Genomic DNA, 21,335 nt, shown 5'->3' on the forward strand with positions numbered 1-21,335 from the left:
CAATATTACATTTTTATATAATATTTCTTATTTATGAAACTAGTGCAGTTAGCCTCATAAACACTCCATTTTCTCTTATAATAAAAACATGGGAAGATATAGTCAACAGGAGAGGGAATCGATGCCGCTGCCACCACTCACCATATTATGGCCTATTTTATTCATTCTAGAATATATATCATGTTTCTATGTTAATTATATTGTTTATGTCATATTAGATGAATTGTGATAAATAAACTGAAGAGTTGATATTTGCAACATACTGAAGTATTTTTGTCCTGTCTCCCAAAGCAGGAATTTCGCTGGAACGGATTAATGGCATTTCAGTTAATTTAAACGAGGAAAACTGACTTGGCATACGAGCAGATCATTTTATGAGCTAGGTCATGGAACAGATTAAACTCGTAAGCCGAGGTTCCACTGCATCACATAATCTTATACTACAGAGAATTCGTAGTGTGAAAATTAGGAGGTGTGGACTTACTAAAAGTATTAGTCAGAGGGTTGAAGAGGGGCTCTTGAGATGGGTTGGTCATTTAGAGAGAATGGAACAAAGTAGAATGACTTGGAGAGCATACAAATCTGTAGAGGAAGGTGGGGTAGGGGCCGTCCCTGAAAAGGTTGGAGGGAAGGGGTAAAGGAGGTTTTGTGGCGAGGGGCTTGGACTTCCAGCAAGCATGCATAAGCGCTAAATAGGAGTGAATGGAGACAAATGGAGCTGTTGGAGTGTGAGCAGAGTAATATTTTGTGAAGGGATTCAAGGTAACCAGTTAGCCAGATTTGAGTCCTAGAGGTGGAAAGTACAATGCCTGTACTTTAAAGGAGGGGTTTAGGATATTGGCAGTTTGGAGGGACGTCTAAACTGTCACATCTGAGAGCCTCTGTGATTATGAGTGATGGTGAAAGTGCTGAATGATGATGCTGAAAGTTTTTCTTTCTTTTTTGGGTCACCCTGCCTCGGTAGGAAACGGCCGACATGTAAAAAGTAAAATGTAAAAACTGTTTTTTGTTTTTTTTAAACAAACCAGCCATATCCCACCAAAGAAGGGCAACTAAAAAAAGAAAAACAAAAGTCTTTCCTTGTACATTTAGAAATTTATACAGGAGAGGGGGTTACTAGCCCCTTGCTCTCAGCATTATAGTTGCCTTAAGATATGCATGGCTTATGGAGGAAGAATTCTTTTCCACTTCACCATGGAGATAAGAGGAAATAATGAAGAACAAGAACTATTAAGAAAATAGAAAACCCAGATGGGTGTGTAAATATATATATGCATGTACATGGATGTGTTCTCCATGGGGGAAGTGGAACAGAATTCTTCCTCCGTAAGCCATGCGTGTCGTAAGAGGCGACTAAAATGCCGGGAGCAAGGGGCTAGTAACCCCTTCTCCTGTATACATTACTAAATTTAAAAAGAGACTTTTGTTTATCTTTTTACGCCACCCTGCCTCGGTAGGATATAGCTGGTTTGTTGAAAGGAAGAAGAAGACATGGATGTGTAATGTGACCTAAGTGTAGGTAATGTAATGTTTTTATTTTTTATTATTAGCACACTGGCCGTCTCCCACCAAGGCAGGGTGGCCCGAAAAAGAAAAACTTTCACCATCATTCACTCCATCACTGTCTTGCCAGAGGTGTGCTTATACTACAGTTATAAAACTGTAACATTAACATCAGCAATCCTACCATTGTGTAAAATAATTACACGTCTCCATTTCACACTCACTTGGCAGGACGATAGCACTTTAAAGAATGAAAAATTATTTTCCGTGAAAGGTTTCATGAACCACTCTTTTCTGTGAAGCTTCCACAAATGCCCAGATTCTCCTCAACCAATTTACCGCCCTTTACTCCTAATTAAATCAGCCTAAAATAAACAGAGAGCATCACTTCCAGTGAGCAAACCTGCATCAATATTCAATAAAATTATTGTACTGTATTGTTCTTTATACAGTAGCTCTGTTTTGTTTCATTAATTTTTCTTTTTTTTTAACAAGCTGGGTATCTCCCACCAAGACCTGAAAAAGAAACACTTTCACCATCATTCATACTATCACTTTTGCCAGAGGTGTGCACATATAACAGGTCAGATGTCCCTCCAAACAGCAAATATCCCAAACCCCTCCTTTAAAGTGTAGGCATTGTACTTAAAGTAATGAATGTAAAAAAAGTGTAAATATTTTTACTTTCAGGGAAACATTATCTTGTAAGTGGGAGACCTACTGTATGAAAATAAACTCAGGAATTATTCCAAATATATTTAAACCCTCATAATCAACTTTTTCTTTCTACCATATACAGGTCTCCCTCAACATTCGCGTTTTCAACTTTTGCAGGCTTCACACATTCACGAATTCCCAACTGCCAAATTCCCAACTGCCAAATTCCCAGCTGCCAAATCATATTTAAGTTTACCGCCACGAGTCCTTACTATCCTCCCTCCGACCCCTGCAACTGGCAGCCAGCCCTCCCACCACTGTGTGGTGACTGTTTTGTTTGTTCATTATTTGCTATTAAACTACAGTATAAATAATGTAAACCCATCCATGACTGCATATTAGAATGGCTATTCGGACAGGTATTGGAAGGTGACATGTGTTTACTCTTGAACACAACAAAGAATCAAACATTTCTGCTACTGCTAATAATAATAATAATAATAATAATAATAATATTAATATAATAATAATAATAATAATAATAATAATAATAATAATAATAATAATAATAAATACGATAGCACTGAAGAAGGAAACTGTACAAAATTACGAGGGTTGAAGCAGTGGTGGAGGAAGTGGTTGACGCATCGTCAGTGTGGCTTTGTTTATGCTGGAGTGAGTATTAGTCTCCACGCTCTTCCAAACATTTCACAATAATTCACTGTATTTGGTGCTTGTAGATTGAGTGTGACTGGAGTGGTTGAGGCAGTGGTAGAGGCAGTTATAGAGGCAGTGGGTGAGGCAGCAGTTGAGGCAGTGGTAGAGGCAGTGGTAAAGGCAGTGGGTGTGGCAGCAGTTGAGGCAGTGATAGAGGCAGTGACATTTACTAACATATATGTTATAAATAATAATAGTACATTATGAATAACATTTATTATTATTATTATAAATGTTATTAATACAGTGGACCCCCGGTTAACGAATTTTTTCACTCCAGAAGTATGTTCAGGTGCCAGTACTGACCGAATTTGTTCCCATAAGAAATATTGTGAAGTAGATTAGTCCATTTCAGACCCCCAAACATACACGTACAAATGCACTTACATAAATACACTTACATAATTGGTCGCATTCGGAGGTAATCGTTATGCGGGGGTCCACTGTATTAACATGTACTATTATTATTTATAACATATATGTTAGTAAATACCACTGCCTCACCCACTGCCTCTATCACTGCCTCACCCACTGCCTCTATCACTGCCTCTACCACTGCCTCTACCACTGCCTCTACCACTGCCTCACCCACTGCCTCTACCACTGCCTCTACCACTGCCTCTACCACTGCCTCAACCACTCCAGTCACACTCAATCTACAAGCACCAAATACAATGAATTACAGTGGACCCCCGGTTAACGATATTTTTTCACTCCAGAAGTATGTTCAGGTGCCAGTACTGACCGAATTTGTTCCCGTAAGGAATATTGTGAAGTAGATTAGTCCATTTCAGACCCCCAAACATACACGTACAAACGCACTTACATAAATACACTTACATAATTGGTCGCATTCGGAGGTAATCGTTATGCGGGGGTCCACTGTATTGTGAAATGTTTGGAAGAGCGTGGAGACTAATACTCACTCCAGCATAAACAAAGCCACACTGACGATGCGTCAACCACTTCCTCCACCACTGCTTCACCCCTCGTATTTTTGTACAATTTCCTTCTTCAATTCTATCGTATTTATTATTATTATTATTATTATTATTATTATTATTATTATTATTTTTATTATATTATTATTTTTATTATATTATTATTATTATTATTATTATTATTATTATTATTAGCAGTAGCACAAATGTTTGATTCTTTGCTGTATTCAAGAGTAAACACATGATGTCACCTTCCAATACCTGTCCGAATAGCCATTCCAATATGCAGTTATAAATGGGTTGACATTATTTATACTGTAGTTTAATAGCAAATAATGAACAAACAAAACAGTCACCACACAGTGGTGGCAGGGCTGGCTGCCAGTTGCGGGGGGTCGGAGGGAGGGTAGTAGGGACTTGCAGTGGTGGAGGCAGTGGTATTTAATAACATACATGTTGTTAAGGCATAACGTATGTATTTAGTACAATTTACGACGTTTTCATGTATTTTATGATTGTTCATGGTTCAACAAGTTAAGGAAGCAGTATTGTATTATATTTCCCTACAATATATTGGGGCACCAAACATTCACGGTTTTTCAACATTCGCGAGGCTCTTGATCCCCTAACCCTCGTGAATGTTGAGGGAGACCTGTACTATATATGATAGGTAGATGGTGAGTCTAACCCAAAAATCAGCAGAGTAGAGCGATTATACATATTACATTTAATGACTATGCTGAAACTGCAGTCATGCAAATTCATTGCAAAGATGTTTTCACATGAGACTCACCAAAATTTGATGAACGTGATTGATTGCATCTACGTAGGATGTAAAAGGATCTAATGACCCTAAGATACTTTTAGTTACATGATGGTGTTCCAACAAAGAGTAACTTTTGATATAAAGGGGATGAAATCCTTTGTCCTCAAGTGGATGCTGCCCTTCCGTCCTCTCTTCAAGTAACATAAAACATACCTGTAAATAAACAGCAATGAAATTAAAAGGAGCATCAATACATCATAATGTTTAATAATTTATTTGGCTTAAATCTCATACTACTTTTCTTTAGGTACAATGCACACCCAGGTTTTTTACTGAAAGATAATGTACAAAGTACATACGTAGTGTAGTGTATAAAATTGTATATGGCACAGGAAAAAATTAACAAATATAAAAAGTTGAATTGTTATAGCAAATACTGCCACATTATGTGGAGATGAAATTGTACCATTCAACAGCTAAACTGTACTGCTACCGTTAAAATAATCTTAATCTTTGGAGCCCCAGCAGAAACAGGGAAATTTGGAACACCAGGAGGGAAGGAGGATGGATGCAGGGAGACAGAATTGGGAGGAAATAAGCAGAAGTTTGGAGGAAAAATACACATGGCTGTTGGATGTCCAAGCCCCCTTGCATACAAAAACCTCCTTTAGCCCCCGTCTCTCCCATCTACAGATTTACATATATACCCTCCATATCATCCTATTTTGCTCCATTTTCTCTAAAGAAATACACAGATATCACAACTCAAATGACTCTTTGAACTGCAATGTCTCAATGTGAGACATTTCTATAAAATAATCACATTAAAGCACTAAAGTCAAAAATACATTACCTGTCTTTCAGCATCAAGCAACTCACCTCCTTTATTGCAAGGATAGCACCAACTCTGAATTTAGGATTATAATTTTCATTCAAAAGAATTATTACAGGTGAAACATGCTTCCCATCTGATAGCCTTAAGTAGCATGACACATCAGTACTTGCAATGAAAATAACCTGTAAAAGAATAACATACTAAGAATGTATATCTGAAACCTTATAAACTATCATCACACATTTACATATTTATAAACTAGCCTCAGATGGCTAAGATATCATGATCAAATCTACTAACTTTCCCACATTCTGATCTTACTTAACGGAAGTGTGTACGGTATAACTGTGTCTTTGACACAGTAATTGTATTCTACAGTACTGTGCGTATCTGGATACTTATTATATTCATTAGAAAGCATTAAACCCATAGGGGATCATATAATGTCTGGGGGAATGGAGGCAGCAAGATTTCATCCAAGGAAGGGAAGGATAACTCCAGTTTCTTGAACCAAGGGTCCTTCACTAGCATCACGTCAACCTTCTTGAAGAACCTGAATTATGAAGGGAGTGAAAATGCTAATAACAGAATGGTAGAATATTGGAAAGACATCAAGAGGGACTTCTAAACTGTCATATCTTAGCACCTCTGTAAAGACAGTGATTATACTATATGAGTGAGGTGACAGTGTCGAATGATGATGATGAAAGTACGTATTTTCTTTTGGGGATTTTTTTTCTTTTTGGGTCACCCTGCCTCGGTGGGAGACGGCCGACTTATTGAAAAAAAAAAAATCGAAAAGTATGTGCTGAAGTCAGTGGAAGCTTAACAAAATTATATTAAACGTTAAACAATGAAGACGGCCATTACGAGCATAGCTCCTGTAGAAAATTCATTATTAATGTATCTCTTCTTCACCTGATTATCGTCACTACAATTACATTTTCCTTCCCAAAAACATGAGGTGAATATATTTTTAATACTGCAGCTACCGCAGCTACCAGCAAATTTAACAATGATAACAGAAGTTGGAGAGTAACATTTTAATAACAAAATCATGTGCATAAAATGGATGCATTATGGGAAGAGATGCCCCAAGGCACACCAGTCTGAATTAAAACAAGATTTGTGATGGAAGTGCTGCAACCCAACTTAGCATCAATCAGTATTCTAGGATTCTATACCCTCAATCAACCCTCTGTAACCCAGAGTGTGCATCTCCTGTAAAAGGCCTACTCATTTTTATAAGCATTATCTTACTTAGGTTTCACAATACCCTGCTTATCCTCATTTAAACCAGTCAGTATGTTTATTTAATTAGTGTGATGAACAATTTTATATCACATAATTAAAGCAGGAAATTAATTGCAGTGCCTGTGTTTCCCAGTATTATATTGCTATACCCTGAAGAGAAATTTAGTCCACTGGAATCAAGACAGTCAGAGATACTGAAGTTAAATTTGAAATTAGTCAAGGTATACTTTCTCTCTAATCATCAGATTAGTTTCATCCATATTACTTATGATTAGTGGCATTTTATTTAATAATTTTTACTTATTACTGGTATAAAGCCTGGTCACAGACTGGGCTGTGGAGGCACTGACCCTTGAAACCCTATCCAGGTATACTCCAGGTATATGTAATTCAAAGTGGTTTGAAAGTGAATTGATGTTGTACACACCCACCATTGTAGCTCACCCCCTTGTGCCTTCTGCATGTTATTCAGCTCATTATTTATTTAAATACATTTTTTTTTTTAAACAAGTCGGCCGTCTCCCACCGAGGCAGGGTGACCCAAAAAGAAAAAATCCCCAAAAAGAAAATACTTTCATCATCATTCAACACTTTCACCTCGCTCACACAATCACTGTTTTTGCAGAGGTGCTCAGAAACAACAGTTTAGAAGCATATAGGTATAAAGATACACTACATATCCCTCCAAACTGCCAATATCCCAAACCCCTCCTTTAAAGTGCAGGCATTGTACTTCCCATTTCCAGGACTCAAGTCTGACTATATGAAAATAACCAGTTTCCCTGAATCCCTTCACTAAATATTACCCTGCTCACACTCCAACAGATCGTCAGGTCCCAAATACCATTTGTCTCCATTCACTCCTATCTAACACTCTCACGCACGCTTGCTGGAAGTCCAAACCCCTCGCCCACAACACCTCCTTTACCCCCTCCCTCCAACCTTTTCGAGGATGACCCCTACCCCGCCTTCCTTCCCCTACAGATTTATACACTCTCCATGTCATTCTACTTTGATCCATATATACTCATTATTTATTTATATACATACGTATATACTTACTCTCGTTACCTGCAATTCCCCTAATTTACACTTACACTCACCCAAATGACTGTAAACATAAAATTCCTAATACTACAGCTATAGAAACAGTGTATCATGCCTAGATAAAATCATTTCCATTACTAAATTTACTAATTGTAATATTGTTATATGTTTTGTACTACCTCACTATTATCAATCTAATTAATGTTAATCATGTCTGTTACCTTACTTTTATATTAGTATGCAATAATTTATATTAAAGTATACTGCTCCATAACCTGTGTCATTACAGAGTAAGAATTAGGATTAGTCTGCCCGAAATGCCTAGGAATGCTAGTGACCTTTGTAATTAATATTTTATAATATGTAAATCATACATTGTAAGCTTTGCAAGGAAATAAACATTTTCATTTCATTGGCTACCATAATATAGTACAGTACTGGCATTTTTTTTTTAAATATACTCACTTGCATGTTAATAGCAGTCTTAATTTCTTGATTAAAGAGTGATAGAACCCCATTCTTTGTCAGGCTCTTGGATTTGCCACTCATCTTTTCTGAAATTAAACATTTATTTCAACACCCATTTCACTAAAATTTTGTACACTGAACTGCACTATACTGAATATAGTACAGTACTGTATATTAAATGAAGGTTTAGCAAGGATTATTTTGTTATACTCGATATGTATATTTCTGAACTTAAAATATGCAGGTGTATAGTTAACCCTTAACCGGTCCAAACAGAGCGACGTTCAAATCCGTAGTGCTCCAAAAGTAGATCTACTTTTTTTTACATATTTTCAAATATAACAAAAAAAAAAATGTAGATAAAAGTTTTTTTTACACATTTTCAAATGTAAAACAAAAAAGAAGATCTACATTTTTTTACATACTTTCAGATGTTGAAAAAACGTATATATACGTTTGGACCATTTAACCCTTTGACAGTCGCGGCCGTATATATACGTTTACGAGGTACCATGTTTGACGTATATATACAGTGGACCCCCGGTTAACGAACTTTTTTCATTCCAGTAGTATGTTCAGGTGCCAGTACTGACCGAATTTGTTCCCATAAGGAATATTGTGAAGTAGATTAGTCCATTTCAGACCCCCAAACATACACGTACAAACGCACTTACAAAAATACACTTACATAATTGGTCACATTTGGAGGTAATCGTTATGCGGGGGTCCACTGTACTCATAAATTCTAGCGGCTTCAAATAAGGCAGGAGAAAGCTGATAGGCCCACATGTGAGAGAATGGGTCTGTGTGGTCAGTGTGCACCATATAAAAAAAATCCTGGAGCACGCAGTGCATAATGAGAAGAAAAAACTCCGACCGTTTTTTTTTAATTAAAATGCCGACTTTATGGTCTATTTTCGTAAAGTATTTGTGGTTGTATTCTCGTTTTCTTGGTCTCATTTGATAGAATGGAAACTATATTATAGAAATAGAGGTGATTCTGATTAATTTTACTATAAAAAGAACCTGGAAATGGAACACAAAGTACGGGAAATGTTTGATTTTTGCCGATGTTCAAAAGTAAACAAATGATGTCATTGTCCAATAAATGTCCAAATAGCCATTCTAATATGCAATCATGAATGGGTTGATGTCATTTTTACAATTATTACAGTATTGCAGTAGTCTGCATAACAGTAAATCTTCTATTTTTTGTTTGAATAAAATTTCAAAATAAAAAGCAAGAGTAATATCACAGGGGCATGGAGACATGACTGATGAACAAAGAAAATGTTATTTTAGAGCCAGGAATGTCTGCATTGTTCATTCTGGTCCATATTACTGTACCTCTGGCCAGTACGGGAGACAGCTCCAGAACAACAAACCGACATCGGTTCTCTAGCTTAAAGAGGCAGCAGCAGAATCAATTGTCATATTTTTTAATTTTCGTGAAATTAGCCAAATTGCAAATTTCTTACCATGTTATTGGGTAGTTGAAATCGGTAAATGGGCAGTTTCTTGTACTCAATTGATGGAAAAAATGGAGTTCTGAAGAAATAGCTATGAGCTTGGTTGACTGGAATAATGGAATTAGCCGAAAATAGGGCTCAAAGTGGGCGAAATCGCCGATTTGTAAATATCGCCGAGGTCGCTAACTTCGCGAGAGCGTAATTCCGTCAGTTTTCCATCAAATTTCGTTTTTTTGGTGTCTTTACAATCGGGAATAGATTCTCTATCATTTCACGAGAAAAAATAATTTTTTTTTTTTTTTGAAAATTTGCAACACCAGGAGACACCTCAGGATTGGGGGTTGCGACAGTCAAAGGGTTAAGGGTTAAACCCTTAATTGGATGGGGTTTGGTTCCTAGAAGTGACATTACACTTGTAAGTAAATTTATATAGGACAGGTACATATAAGTACAATTATCATACTTAGTAAATTACCTATGATAACCCCAAAAAAGTCAGATACAGTAATACGTACTAAATTTTGCACATCCAAATTATTTAAATATTTTAAGGACACATCTCTTTATATAAACATTTCTCTAATCTGCTTTAAGTGACATTCATAAAAACGAAAGAGTAAATTCTGAATGAAACATATACGATAATGATAATTTTTATTTCATTTCTATAAAGTATAAAATTTATGAAGAATCAATCAAGACGACTGGCGTACTTTACAGAAAGCCCCTAATTATGGATAGCATTTTGGGCAGCCTTAAAATTAATTATAACTACCGAACAATTATTTAATTAGGTTACTTTACAAGAATCGCTCAGATTATGAAATATGTGAATTTTGACTTTTCATGTTTGTGAAATTCCTTTTTATAACAATTCAACAATTTTGCAAGCTACAATGTGAGTATCACTCTAAATATTCATTAATTTACAAAAAGTTTTTATAGGTCAGGCTTAGTAAGTTTATTTAGGCAAAGGCACACAAAAGTACGATTAGGGTGTCCCGTATCTTGATCGCTAGCGTACTCAGCTCACACACTGAGGTCCAGAGTTCAAATCCCTGGTACGGCTGGAAAACATTAGGTCGTGTTTCCATAAGACACCTGCTGGCCATGTTCACCCATCAGTATAAAACGGGTACCTGAGTGTTAGTCGACTTGTGTGGGTTGCATCCTGTGACAAAATCAACCTAATTTGCCCGAAATTCTCTGCATAACAAGCGGCTTTCTATATAGTAGTATGTCATTGATGTAAGCTAGGCCTGTATACCTTGTACATGTACTTGTAGTAAATAAAGATATTATTATACATAATAACATGTGTGTAAGTTACCCAGGATAACCCCAAAAAAATCAAAGTAACTACTTTCATTGGGTCCTCAACGATTTCAGTGATGACATCCTAGCACTGACAAATGGTACAATGTATTTCAATTAAGGTCCCATTTTTATGTATTTTATTTAGGCACATATATACACTGTCTACCAACTAATAAAACCAAAATATAGTTTTATAATAGATGTAGTAATTTTTTGAGCCAATATAGGATGACAATGCGAGTGATGGTGAAACTAGTAAAACCTTTAGAAATAAGTCACTTTGACTTTTCTGGGTTATTCTAGGTAATTTACACTATGGTAATTGCACTTATGTGTACCTGTGCCTAAATAAACTTTTTTCACTAGATGATCTTTGGACTTTGTCAATAAAACATATGTGATATTAACTCAGTATCAAGCGATTCTTACATAAGAGGCAGTACTATGTGGTGCAAATAGTAATGTATTATTATTATTACAATCAAAACTAAGGGCTAAACCTACAAGGGTTAGACAGTGGCAAGAAACCTAACCTAACAAAACCCACCTAACTTAACCTTATTCTGCAATGTGACTGTTTAAACTCACTGTGATTGGCCAGGAGGCAATACTAAGCATCATTATTATTATAATCAAAGTGCTAAAATACTAAGTGTTGATTGGCTCTGATGTGCCGCTTTTGCCATCCCCCCCGAAAAATGTATTTTGTTCGATAACATTTTCCAAAACAATATTTTGAGTGTGAAATAGCTGTTTAGTTAGCCCAAAATGCTCATGCATGCTAGTGGCTCTCTTTGTGCTTAACAATATTTCACTACATGTAACTTACACATTGTATATTATACAAAGAAATAGATTTCTGAATTTGAATAGACTGCTTGTCTGCATGATAAAAATCATGTCTACTTTCCACCAATAATTATCCTTCAACTAAAGCCCCAATTGGCGTCACACAGATCTTGGTGAATGGGAGATATCAGGTTTGATCCAAGGAAAAAGAGTATAGCTCTAGTTCCTTGGATTAAGACCCCTTCACTGGCATGAGGTCACCACTGATAAGTGATGAAACGAGCTCAACAAAGGTCAGCTTACGTGTCAACAGATGTCACCCCCAGCCACATCACCTGACACATGTAAGTGACAACAACTGACACATATCATTCCTCGCGGCCACAGAGATACAATTAACAGTATTACAAGCCAAACTGCTGTGTAGAGAGGGTGACTGAGTATGGCCAAGAGGTGGCCAAGTTGTACCAAACACTGGTCGCCATGGACAACAACTATCACTTTCTCTGGTCACCTCTCCCACTTCATCACCTCTCCTGGTTATGAAAATGTTGTGTGAGGCTGGAGGACCTACTAGGTTAGCTATATGGTAATGGCTAGTGTGTCAGCAAGATAAACACCACCACCTCACTCAGCTTTCACAACACTAACTCGCCCCACAACCAAAACTTTTTTTTTTTTTTTTTTGGAACAACATATCTACAAGGACAGCTGCCCTCTTGTACAGTTTTATTTGGGTTTCATGCATATGTTTAAATTTTTACAGTATTCTCATTTACTAAATTACGTAGCTATCATATCTTATCTAACCCAATACTCAAATAGGGTAACTTACTTCCATTATGGTCCTTTCTTATATCCATTGGGCCTTGACTTATATCCTCTATTTTCCACATTAATGCAATTTTTAAATATAAAAAAATTATCAAAAATTAACTTACCTATGAAAAGTTTCACAAAAATGAGAGGAATGTGAATATTTGAACAATTGTTGCTGTTGTTGGTATCAGGCTCTCAAGGCCATCACTAACAAATTATTTCTCGTCATTCTCTGCCCTTATTTAATCTCTGGACAAGTTATCTAAGTTTTCTCAGCATTAAATATGTCAAGCTGCCGAGAATAAGGAAATAAATTCTGGCTCCTGCGGATATATGAAAACTATTCAAGGGAAAGTTTTAGTGTCTATTAATATATACTATATATATATATATATATATATATATATATATATATATGTCGTGCCGAATATGTAAAACTGGTCAATTAGCAAGAACTCATTTAAAATTAAGTCCTTTCTAAAATTTTCTCTTATACGTTTAAAGATATATTTTTTTCATTGATGTTAATGTAAAAAAAATTTAATTTTGCACTAAAAGAATCTTAGAAAACTTACCTAACCTTATTATAACAAGAACAATTTATTTTAACCTAACCCAACTAAATATATTTTAGATTTGCTTACAGTAATTTAATACTAAACAAACACAGTGAAATATATTTTTTTCGTCAGGTTCAGAATGATTTTGGCGAAATTATTGCATACACAAATTTTCACTTGTCCTATATGGCAAGATGAGGGTTGCTATTTAAGCCAAGATCGCAAGTTCTGCCTATTCGGTAGTGGGGGGGTTGAAGAGGGTTGGAATAGTTTTAAAAATGCAGTATTAGAATGTGGGGCAGAAGTTTGTGGTTATAGGAGGGTGGGGGCAGGAGGAAAGAGGAGTGATTGGTGGAATGATGAAGTAAAGGGTGTGATAAAAGAGAAAAAGGTAGCTTACGAGAGGTTTTTACAAAGCAGAAGTGTTATAAGAAGAGCAGAGTATATGGAGAGTAAAAGAAAGGTGAAGAGAGTGGTGAGAGAGTGCAAAAGGAGAGCAGATGAAAGAGTGGGAGAGGCACTGTCAAGAAATTTTAATGAAAATAAGAAAAAATTTTGGAGTGAGTTAAACAAGTTAAGAAAGCCTAGGGAAAGTATGGATTTGTCAGTTAAAAACAGAGTAGGGGAGTTAGTAGATGGGGAGAGGGAGGTATTAGGTAGATGGCGAGAATATTTTGAGGAACTTTTAAATGTTAAGGAAGAAAGGGAGGCGGTAATTTCATGCACTGGCCAGGGAGGTATACCATCTTTTAGGAGTGAAGAAGAGCAGACTGTAAGTGTGGTGGAGGTACGTGAGGCATTACGTAGAATGAAAGGGGGTAAAGCAGCTGGAACTGATGGGATCATGACAGAAATGTTAAAAGCAGGGGGGGATATAGTGTTGGAGTGGTTGGTACTTTTGTTTAATAAATGTATGAAAGAGGGGAAGGTACCTAGGGATTGGCGGAGGGAAAGGGGACAAAAGAGATTGTAAAAATTATAGAGGAATAAGTTTACTGAGTATACCAGGAAAAGTATACGGTAGGGTTATAATTGAAAGAATTAGAGGTAAGACAGAATGTAGAATTGCGGACGAACAAGGAGGTTTCAGAGTGGGTAGGGGATGTGTAGATCAAGTGTTTACATTGAAGCATATATGTGAACAGTATTTAGATAAAGGTAGGGAAGTTTTTATTGCATTTATGGATTTAGAAAAGGCATATGATAGAGTGGATAGAGGAGCAATGTGGCAGATGTTGCAAGTATATGGAATAGGTGGTAAGTTACTAAATGCTGTAAAGAGCTTTTATGAGGATAGTGAGGCTCAGGTTAGGGTGTGTAGAAAAGAGGGAGAATACTTCCCGGTAAAAGTAGGTCTTAGACAGGGATGTGTAATGTCACCATGGTTGTTTAATATATTTATAGATGGGGTTGTAAAAGAAGTAAATGCTAGGGTGTTCGGGAGAGGGGTGGGATTAAATTATGGGGAATCAAATTCAAAATGGGAATTGACACAGTTACTTTTTGCTGATGATACTGTGCTTATGGGAGATTCTAAAGAAAAATTGCAAAGGTTAGTGGATGAGTTTGAGAATGTGTGTAAAGGTAGAAAGTTGAAAGTGAACATAGAAAAGAGTAAGGTGATGAGGGTATCAAATGATTTAGATAAAGAAAAATTGGATATCAAATTGGGGAGGAGGAGTATGGAAGAAGTGAATGTTTTCAGATACTTGGGAGTTGACGTGTCGGCGGATGGATTTATGAAGGATGAGGTTAATCATAGAATTGATGAGGGAAAAAAGGTGAGTGGTGCGTTGAGGTATATGTGGAGTCAAAAAACGTTATCTATGGAGGCAAAGAAGGGAATGTATGAAAGTATAGTAGTACCAACACTCTTATATGGATGTGAAGCTTGGGTGGTAAATGCAGCAGCGAGGAGACGGTTGGAGGCAGTGGAGATGTCCTGTCTAAGGGCAATGTGTGGTGTAAATATTATGCAGAAAATTCGGAGTGTGGAAATTAGGAGAAGGTGTGGAGTTAATAAAAGCATTAGTCAGAGGGCAGAAGAGGGGTTGTTGAGGTGGTTTGGTCATTTAGAGAGAATGGATCAAAGTAGAATGACATGGAAAGCATATAAATCTATAGGGGAAGGAAAGAGGGGTAGGGGTCGTCCTCGAAAGGGTTGGAAAGAGGGGGTAAAGGAGGTTTTGTGGGTGAGGGGCTTGGACTTCCAGCAAGCGTGCATGAGCGTGTTAGATAGGAGTGAATGGAGACGAATGATACTTGGGACCTGACGATCTGTTGGAGTGTGAGCAGGGTAATATTTAGTGAAGGGATTCAGGGAAACCGGTTATTTTCATATAGTCGGACTTGAGTCCTGGAAATGGGAAGTACAATGCCTGCACTTTAAAGGAGGGGTTTGGGATATTGGCAGTTTGGAGGGATATGTTGTGTATCTCTATACGTATATGCTTCTAAACTGTTATATTCTGAGCACCTCTGCAAAAGCAGTGATAATGTGTGAGTGTGGTGAAAGTGTTGAATGATGATGAAAGTATTTTCTTTTTGGGGATTTTCTTTCTTTTTTTGGGTCACCCTGCCTCGGTGGGAGACGACCGACTTGTTGAAAAAAAAAAAAATGTATATATATATGTATGTATGTATATATATATATATATATATATATATAATGTATATATATATGTATATATATATATATGCAATAAAATCACAGTAAACAGGCGATATCAGAATATGCAAAACAACCACTGTGAGAGAATGGTGAAATTCCAAGAGCTTTCGTGACTTCTCACATTATCAAGGAACTATAAAAACAATACATCAAAGGAAGGCATATAAAGGGTCGATGGTGAGGTGTGGTCTCGACCCTTTATATACCTTCCTAGGAATAATAATGGCATCATCGTCTATTTGCCGACTTGCTGGTGAGTTCACTGTACAGGTTTCATTCTTGTGTGAACTTGTGGTAATATTGAGGTGAGGTCCTGGTCTGAGTTGGTCGATAATTTATTATTTAAAATGCCCTATGTTAGGTTGGTTTATTTTGTGGAAATGGTAAGGAATGTAACTTAATACTGTACAAGGAAACGTACACAAATAACCGGCACATAAAATTTATGACGACGTTTCGGTCCGACTTGGACCATTAACTAGTGTGACCGAAACGTCATAATAATAATCTTTATTTCTAAAAGTACATGTATACAGGCCTAGCTGACATCAGTGACATACTAGTGTATAGAAAGTCCCTTGTTATGCAGAGTATTTCGGGCAAATTAGGTCAATTTGGTCCCCAGGATGCGACCAACACCCAGGTAACTATCTTACTGCTAGGTGAACAAGGAAACACGTCCTAATGTTTCCACCCGTACCGGGGATCGAACCACGGACCTCAATGTGTGACCCAAGTACGCTACCAATCGAGCTATGGGACACCACAGGGGAAGATGGCAACCGGTCCTCCGAGTAATAATAATAATTTGATTTCAGCATGTCACAAAGTTTGCACAGAGATGGGCGACATTTATTTGTGTATGTAGAAAGCCATAGGTATGCAGATCAGATGACTCACGAAATCGTAATGACACCATTGCAAACAAACCATATCACGGGCAGGATTGAACCCGCAATCGTGTCATTACGATTTCGTGAATCATGTTGACGGCATTGAGGGGACTTGAGCTAGAGTTCGTCACGACCACGCTAGCTGGAGATTTGTCTGTAAAAACTTGCATTTGTGGTCACAGTGGTGCCTGTGCTAACCTTCCTATGGTGTAGAAATATACCTAGTTGGACGAATCTTATTGTGGCTAGCTGGTCTAGTGGCTAACGCGACGGTCTGGAGTTTTGAGACTCTCTGACCGCGGGTTCAATCCCGCCCGTGGTATGGTTTGTATGCAGATAATTTCTCCATTTACGGTTTTCAGCATGTTTCTAATTTAAGTTGGTTTAGGTTGTTCTATATCCATAAAAATAATTATAACGTGCGGCTAGCAGTAACAGCCTGGTTGATCAGGTACTGATCCACCGGGAGGCCTGGTCGTGGACCGGGCCGCGGGGGCGTTGATCCCCGGAATACCCTCCAGGTAGGTAGATCCCACAACGAAAAAGAACAATAAATATAACATAAAAGACTTATTTTAAAAAAATGTGCGATTCACACAGAAAATGAGTACCACCAATATGTGGCTTGAGCAATACAGTCACATTACTACTGTTCAAGGTGCCCTCAACAGTTGCACATTTGCCTGTTTTTCAAGCGTCGTGATAAACCATACCACGGGCGGGGTTAGAACCCGTGATCAGTCTCTAAACTCCAGACCGTCGCGTTCGCCACTGGGCCCAGTTGGCTAACGCGACGGTCTGGAGTTTTGAGACTCTCTGATCGCGGGTTCTAACCCCGCCCGTGATATGCTTTGTTTGTAATTGTGTCATTACGATTTCGCGAGTCAAACGTCATGATGTCTGTGGTTAAGAGGATGGTCTGAAAACTGAGTAGATGAACGGTGCTCCTCCTACAAAGTGCCTAGCGGACAGAATAAGATGAGGAATAAGCTAAGGACTTACCATCCTAGCCTCACTTGTGGGAAAGTTGATAGAATCAATAATTGTTAACGCAATTTGAAGCCACATTCAAGGGCCGAAACCTCGTCTAAAGATTCCTCTCCAAATTGTGGATTAACTGTGAATTATTTTAGGCTAGTTATTGTAACTTTTATTACTGCTACCGCTACCACTACTACTACTACTACTGATAATAATAATAACAATAATAAAAATAATATGATCAAATTAACCCTATTGTCATACACCGTCTATTCATAATATAACAATTTCATTAGTATTATTATTTTTAAATATTTACATAATAACAATCATATGCGTTGGTCTTACGTTCTTTTTTCCTTCCTTTACGAGAGATCGCAAAATTCTCTGCTGAAGATTCCATATCTCCTGAAATACAGTAAGAATATATAAATATATGCATGCTATCGAAAAGAGACTAGCTATATTATATATGAGGATTAAATATAAACAATTTTTAAAATGTCAATAGGATATGATAGGATAGGATGTGAATATGAATTTTATTAACAAGTTTTATCTTGGTGGATACAACGTGTCAATAAAATGCCATAAACAGAATATTGTCGTTATACTCTACCACTGATATATATGCAATGTTGTAGCAACACCGAACACTTTGTATAAATATAGTGGAAACTGTCAATGGAATATTATGGAAGAGATCAATACCACCTCTCTCTTAGAACCCCAGCAATACCTGAAGGGTAGTCCTTGGATCAACTCCCCCGCGGCCCGGTCCACGACCAGGCCTCCCGGTGGATTAAGGCCTGATTAACTAGGCTGTTACTGCTGGCCGCACGTAGTCCAACGTACGAACCATAGCCCGGCTGATCCGGCACCGACTTCATGTATCTGTCCAGCTCCCTCTTGAAGGCAGCCAGGGGTCTATTAGTAATTCCCCTTATACCTGCTGGGAGGCTGTTGAACAGTTTTGGACCCCAGACACTCATTGTGTTTTCTCTTAGTGTACCAATGGTGCACCTTTTCAATGGGCGCATGCTGCATCGCCTGCCAAGTCTTTTCTGCTTTCTTAGGGAGTCATTTGTGCGTGCAGATTAGGGACCAGTCCCTCTAGGATTTTCCAGGTGTAGATTATGATGTATCTCTCTCGCCTGAACCACAACTGAAGTCTTTGTAGGCCTGCTTGAATTTGATAGCTTTAATATTCACCCCACACCCATGCTGTGGTCAGAAGTTTGCAGAGGTATATAATGGGTCCAGTGAAGGTCTCAATTCGAAGAACTGGAGCTACCCTACCTTTCCTTGGATCAACCCTGATCGCCTTCCGTTCTCCAAGACCTGTAATGACTGTTGTTAATAAAGTGCCTGTATTGACAATGAAGTTCAGCTGAAGTTCTTTTCATATCACTGTCCTCAAACTACTAGTTATTATAATTATTAATACCAAAAGAACTTCACCCGAAATTCATTAAGTTAAAACAGAGAGATTGACACCAGTTAGAGCATCTGTAATCATTCTATCATGAAGAAGCCACATGTTCTTGACAGACCCTCGGATGTCATCAGTCCCAGGTTTCAACTGGGCTAAAGGTACATGTTCTTGACAGACCTTTGGATGTCATCAGTCCCAGGTTTCAACTGGGCTAAAGGTACATGTTCTTGACAGACCCTCGGATGTCATCAGTCCCAGGTTTCAACCGGGCTATGGGTACTGTGGAAGTTTGCATCATCAGCTGATGCAGATCTAACCAAGCGTAAACTTTGCCAGAGGAACTATTGCCAAACCCTGTGTCATTTTGTACTGGAATGTGATAAGATATCGTGAATTCCTAACAAGTGTTCCAGAAATGTCCAAGTATTTTATCCACAAAGGCATGTTGACAGTCATTCTGAAAAAAAAAAAAACTGACATTGCTTACTGCAAATAAGTCAGTAATGGTGAGTAAATGTGACGATGACAGTAGCAATGAGGACACTTCTCTTCAGCTCTGGAGAATAATACCCAGTGTGTAATTTACAGAAAAATCCAAGATTTATAATGCATCCCAAAAGATTACAGAGGCACATAATGGATCCAAGAACCGGGCCCCAAAGTTCTGATAGCTAAGCAAATTACAGTGACAACGAACTCTACTAACTAAAGCTGTATCAAGTACAGTTAGAAGAAAACTTTCTTCTGCGTTTTAACCTCAGAGTTATGAACCCGCCATAACCCAAAAGCCAAGCAGTGTAGCTTATTTCCACTGAAGCTCTTTGGTCGTCGTCCCCCCGAATGCTACCCACAACAGTGAACTAACACCCAAGCACCTCTACAACCATAATATTAAGTGAACATGGGCAGCAAGCGTACACAAGACTTGCCCATACGTCTAGACTAACCCGGGACTGAATTTGGGTCCTTAGTCTCAATAATAAACTTTATTACAAGACCGTTATAAGGGATGTTTCCTTGATATTGGTAAATATCTCTTGATCCAAGAACCTGAAACAACTCTTCCCTTCCTAGAATCAACTTTAGCGCTTCCCTGTGAATAACAATGATGATGATAATAATAATAATAATAATAATAATAATAATAATAATAATAATAATAATAATAATAATAATAATAATAATAAATGATTTCTGTACCATCTGTGCGTCAGCTGCTGTAATAGAGACATATTCCTAGATCATGTCTTAGGAGTTAGGACTGGCCATTATCGTCCAAGGAAATTCGTCTCCCAGGGAAGATATTTTAACGAAAACGCCTAAACCTGTTCCCAAATAAAATTTATTATAATATATTCATCCCTTTGTAACTGAGCTTAGCCTGTGCAAGAATCTCTGAGGCTTTTAACTCGTTTAAGATCATCCCTTGCACAAGAAACTGCACATCACTAGTCATAAATATTTTAATGGCTAACGCTGAGATTAAAGTAAACTAGAGTAGAAACATCGGGCGTGTTTCTTTCCACCTGTTGTCTATATTCACCCATCAGTAAAATGGGTACCTGGGTGTTAGTGGACCGGTGTGGGTCGCATCCTGGGACACTGACCTAATTTGCCCGACATGCGGAGCATAACAAAGGACTTTCTATATAGTAGTATGTCATTGTTGTCAGCTAGGACTGTATACCTTGTACATGTACTTGTAGTAAATAAAGATATTATTATTATTATTATTATTACTATTATTATTATTATTATTATTATTATTATTATTATTATTAAAACTGTTGGTATGTAAAACCCGTTGTTGCCATACTGATGGTGGTGTTATTTTATTTGTTAGGAAAAGGGATGAGTTTCCTGACAATTTTAGTTATATGATGACAGTAGAGGGTCAAATGATCCAATATCAGGAACATGTACTGGCAATGACAAGTTGTTAGGAGTCAGGTAAGGAGTCAATAGTCGGCCATGTCACTGAGGATGGTACAAGCTCAGAACTCCCCTTCCCAGAACATTGGTCCTGGATACGGAAGGGGAGGAGGCATTGAGACCACAGTCACAGTGCATGAGAGCAGACTTAAGAAATCGTAATGACACGATTGCAAATAAACCATACCCCATATTTGCAATCGTGTCATTACGATTTCTTAAGTCATGTTGACGGCAGTGAAGGGACTTGAGCTAGAGTTCGTCACGGCCACGCTAGCTGG

The 21,335-nt window shown here is 37.7% G+C and overlaps 1 protein-coding gene across 15 annotated transcripts in view; it reads right to left on the bottom strand.

Annotated features, from left to right (window-relative positions):
* LOC128700178 (E3 ubiquitin-protein ligase TTC3) overlaps positions 1–21,335 on the bottom strand; it is a 323,006-nt gene that overhangs the window by 167,970 nt on the left and 133,701 nt on the right. For 8 of the 15 annotated variants that reach the window (XM_070100694.1, XM_070100699.1, XM_070100700.1 and 5 more), the window contains 4 exons: positions 18,036–18,095; positions 8,186–8,274; positions 5,464–5,601; positions 4,612–4,797 (listed from right to left, as the gene is read on the bottom strand). In XM_070100694.1, coding sequence (XP_069956795.1) covers positions 4,612–4,797; positions 5,464–5,601; positions 8,186–8,274; positions 18,036–18,095 — 473 coding nt within the window. The other 7 variants (XM_070100703.1, XM_070100701.1, XM_070100707.1 and 4 more) reach the window with 7 other exon arrangements.

Source organism: Cherax quadricarinatus, chromosome 74 (genome assembly GCF_038502225.1).
Source record: "Cherax quadricarinatus isolate ZL_2023a chromosome 74, ASM3850222v1, whole genome shotgun sequence".
Classification (NCBI taxonomy): domain Eukaryota; kingdom Metazoa; phylum Arthropoda; class Malacostraca; order Decapoda; family Parastacidae; genus Cherax; species Cherax quadricarinatus.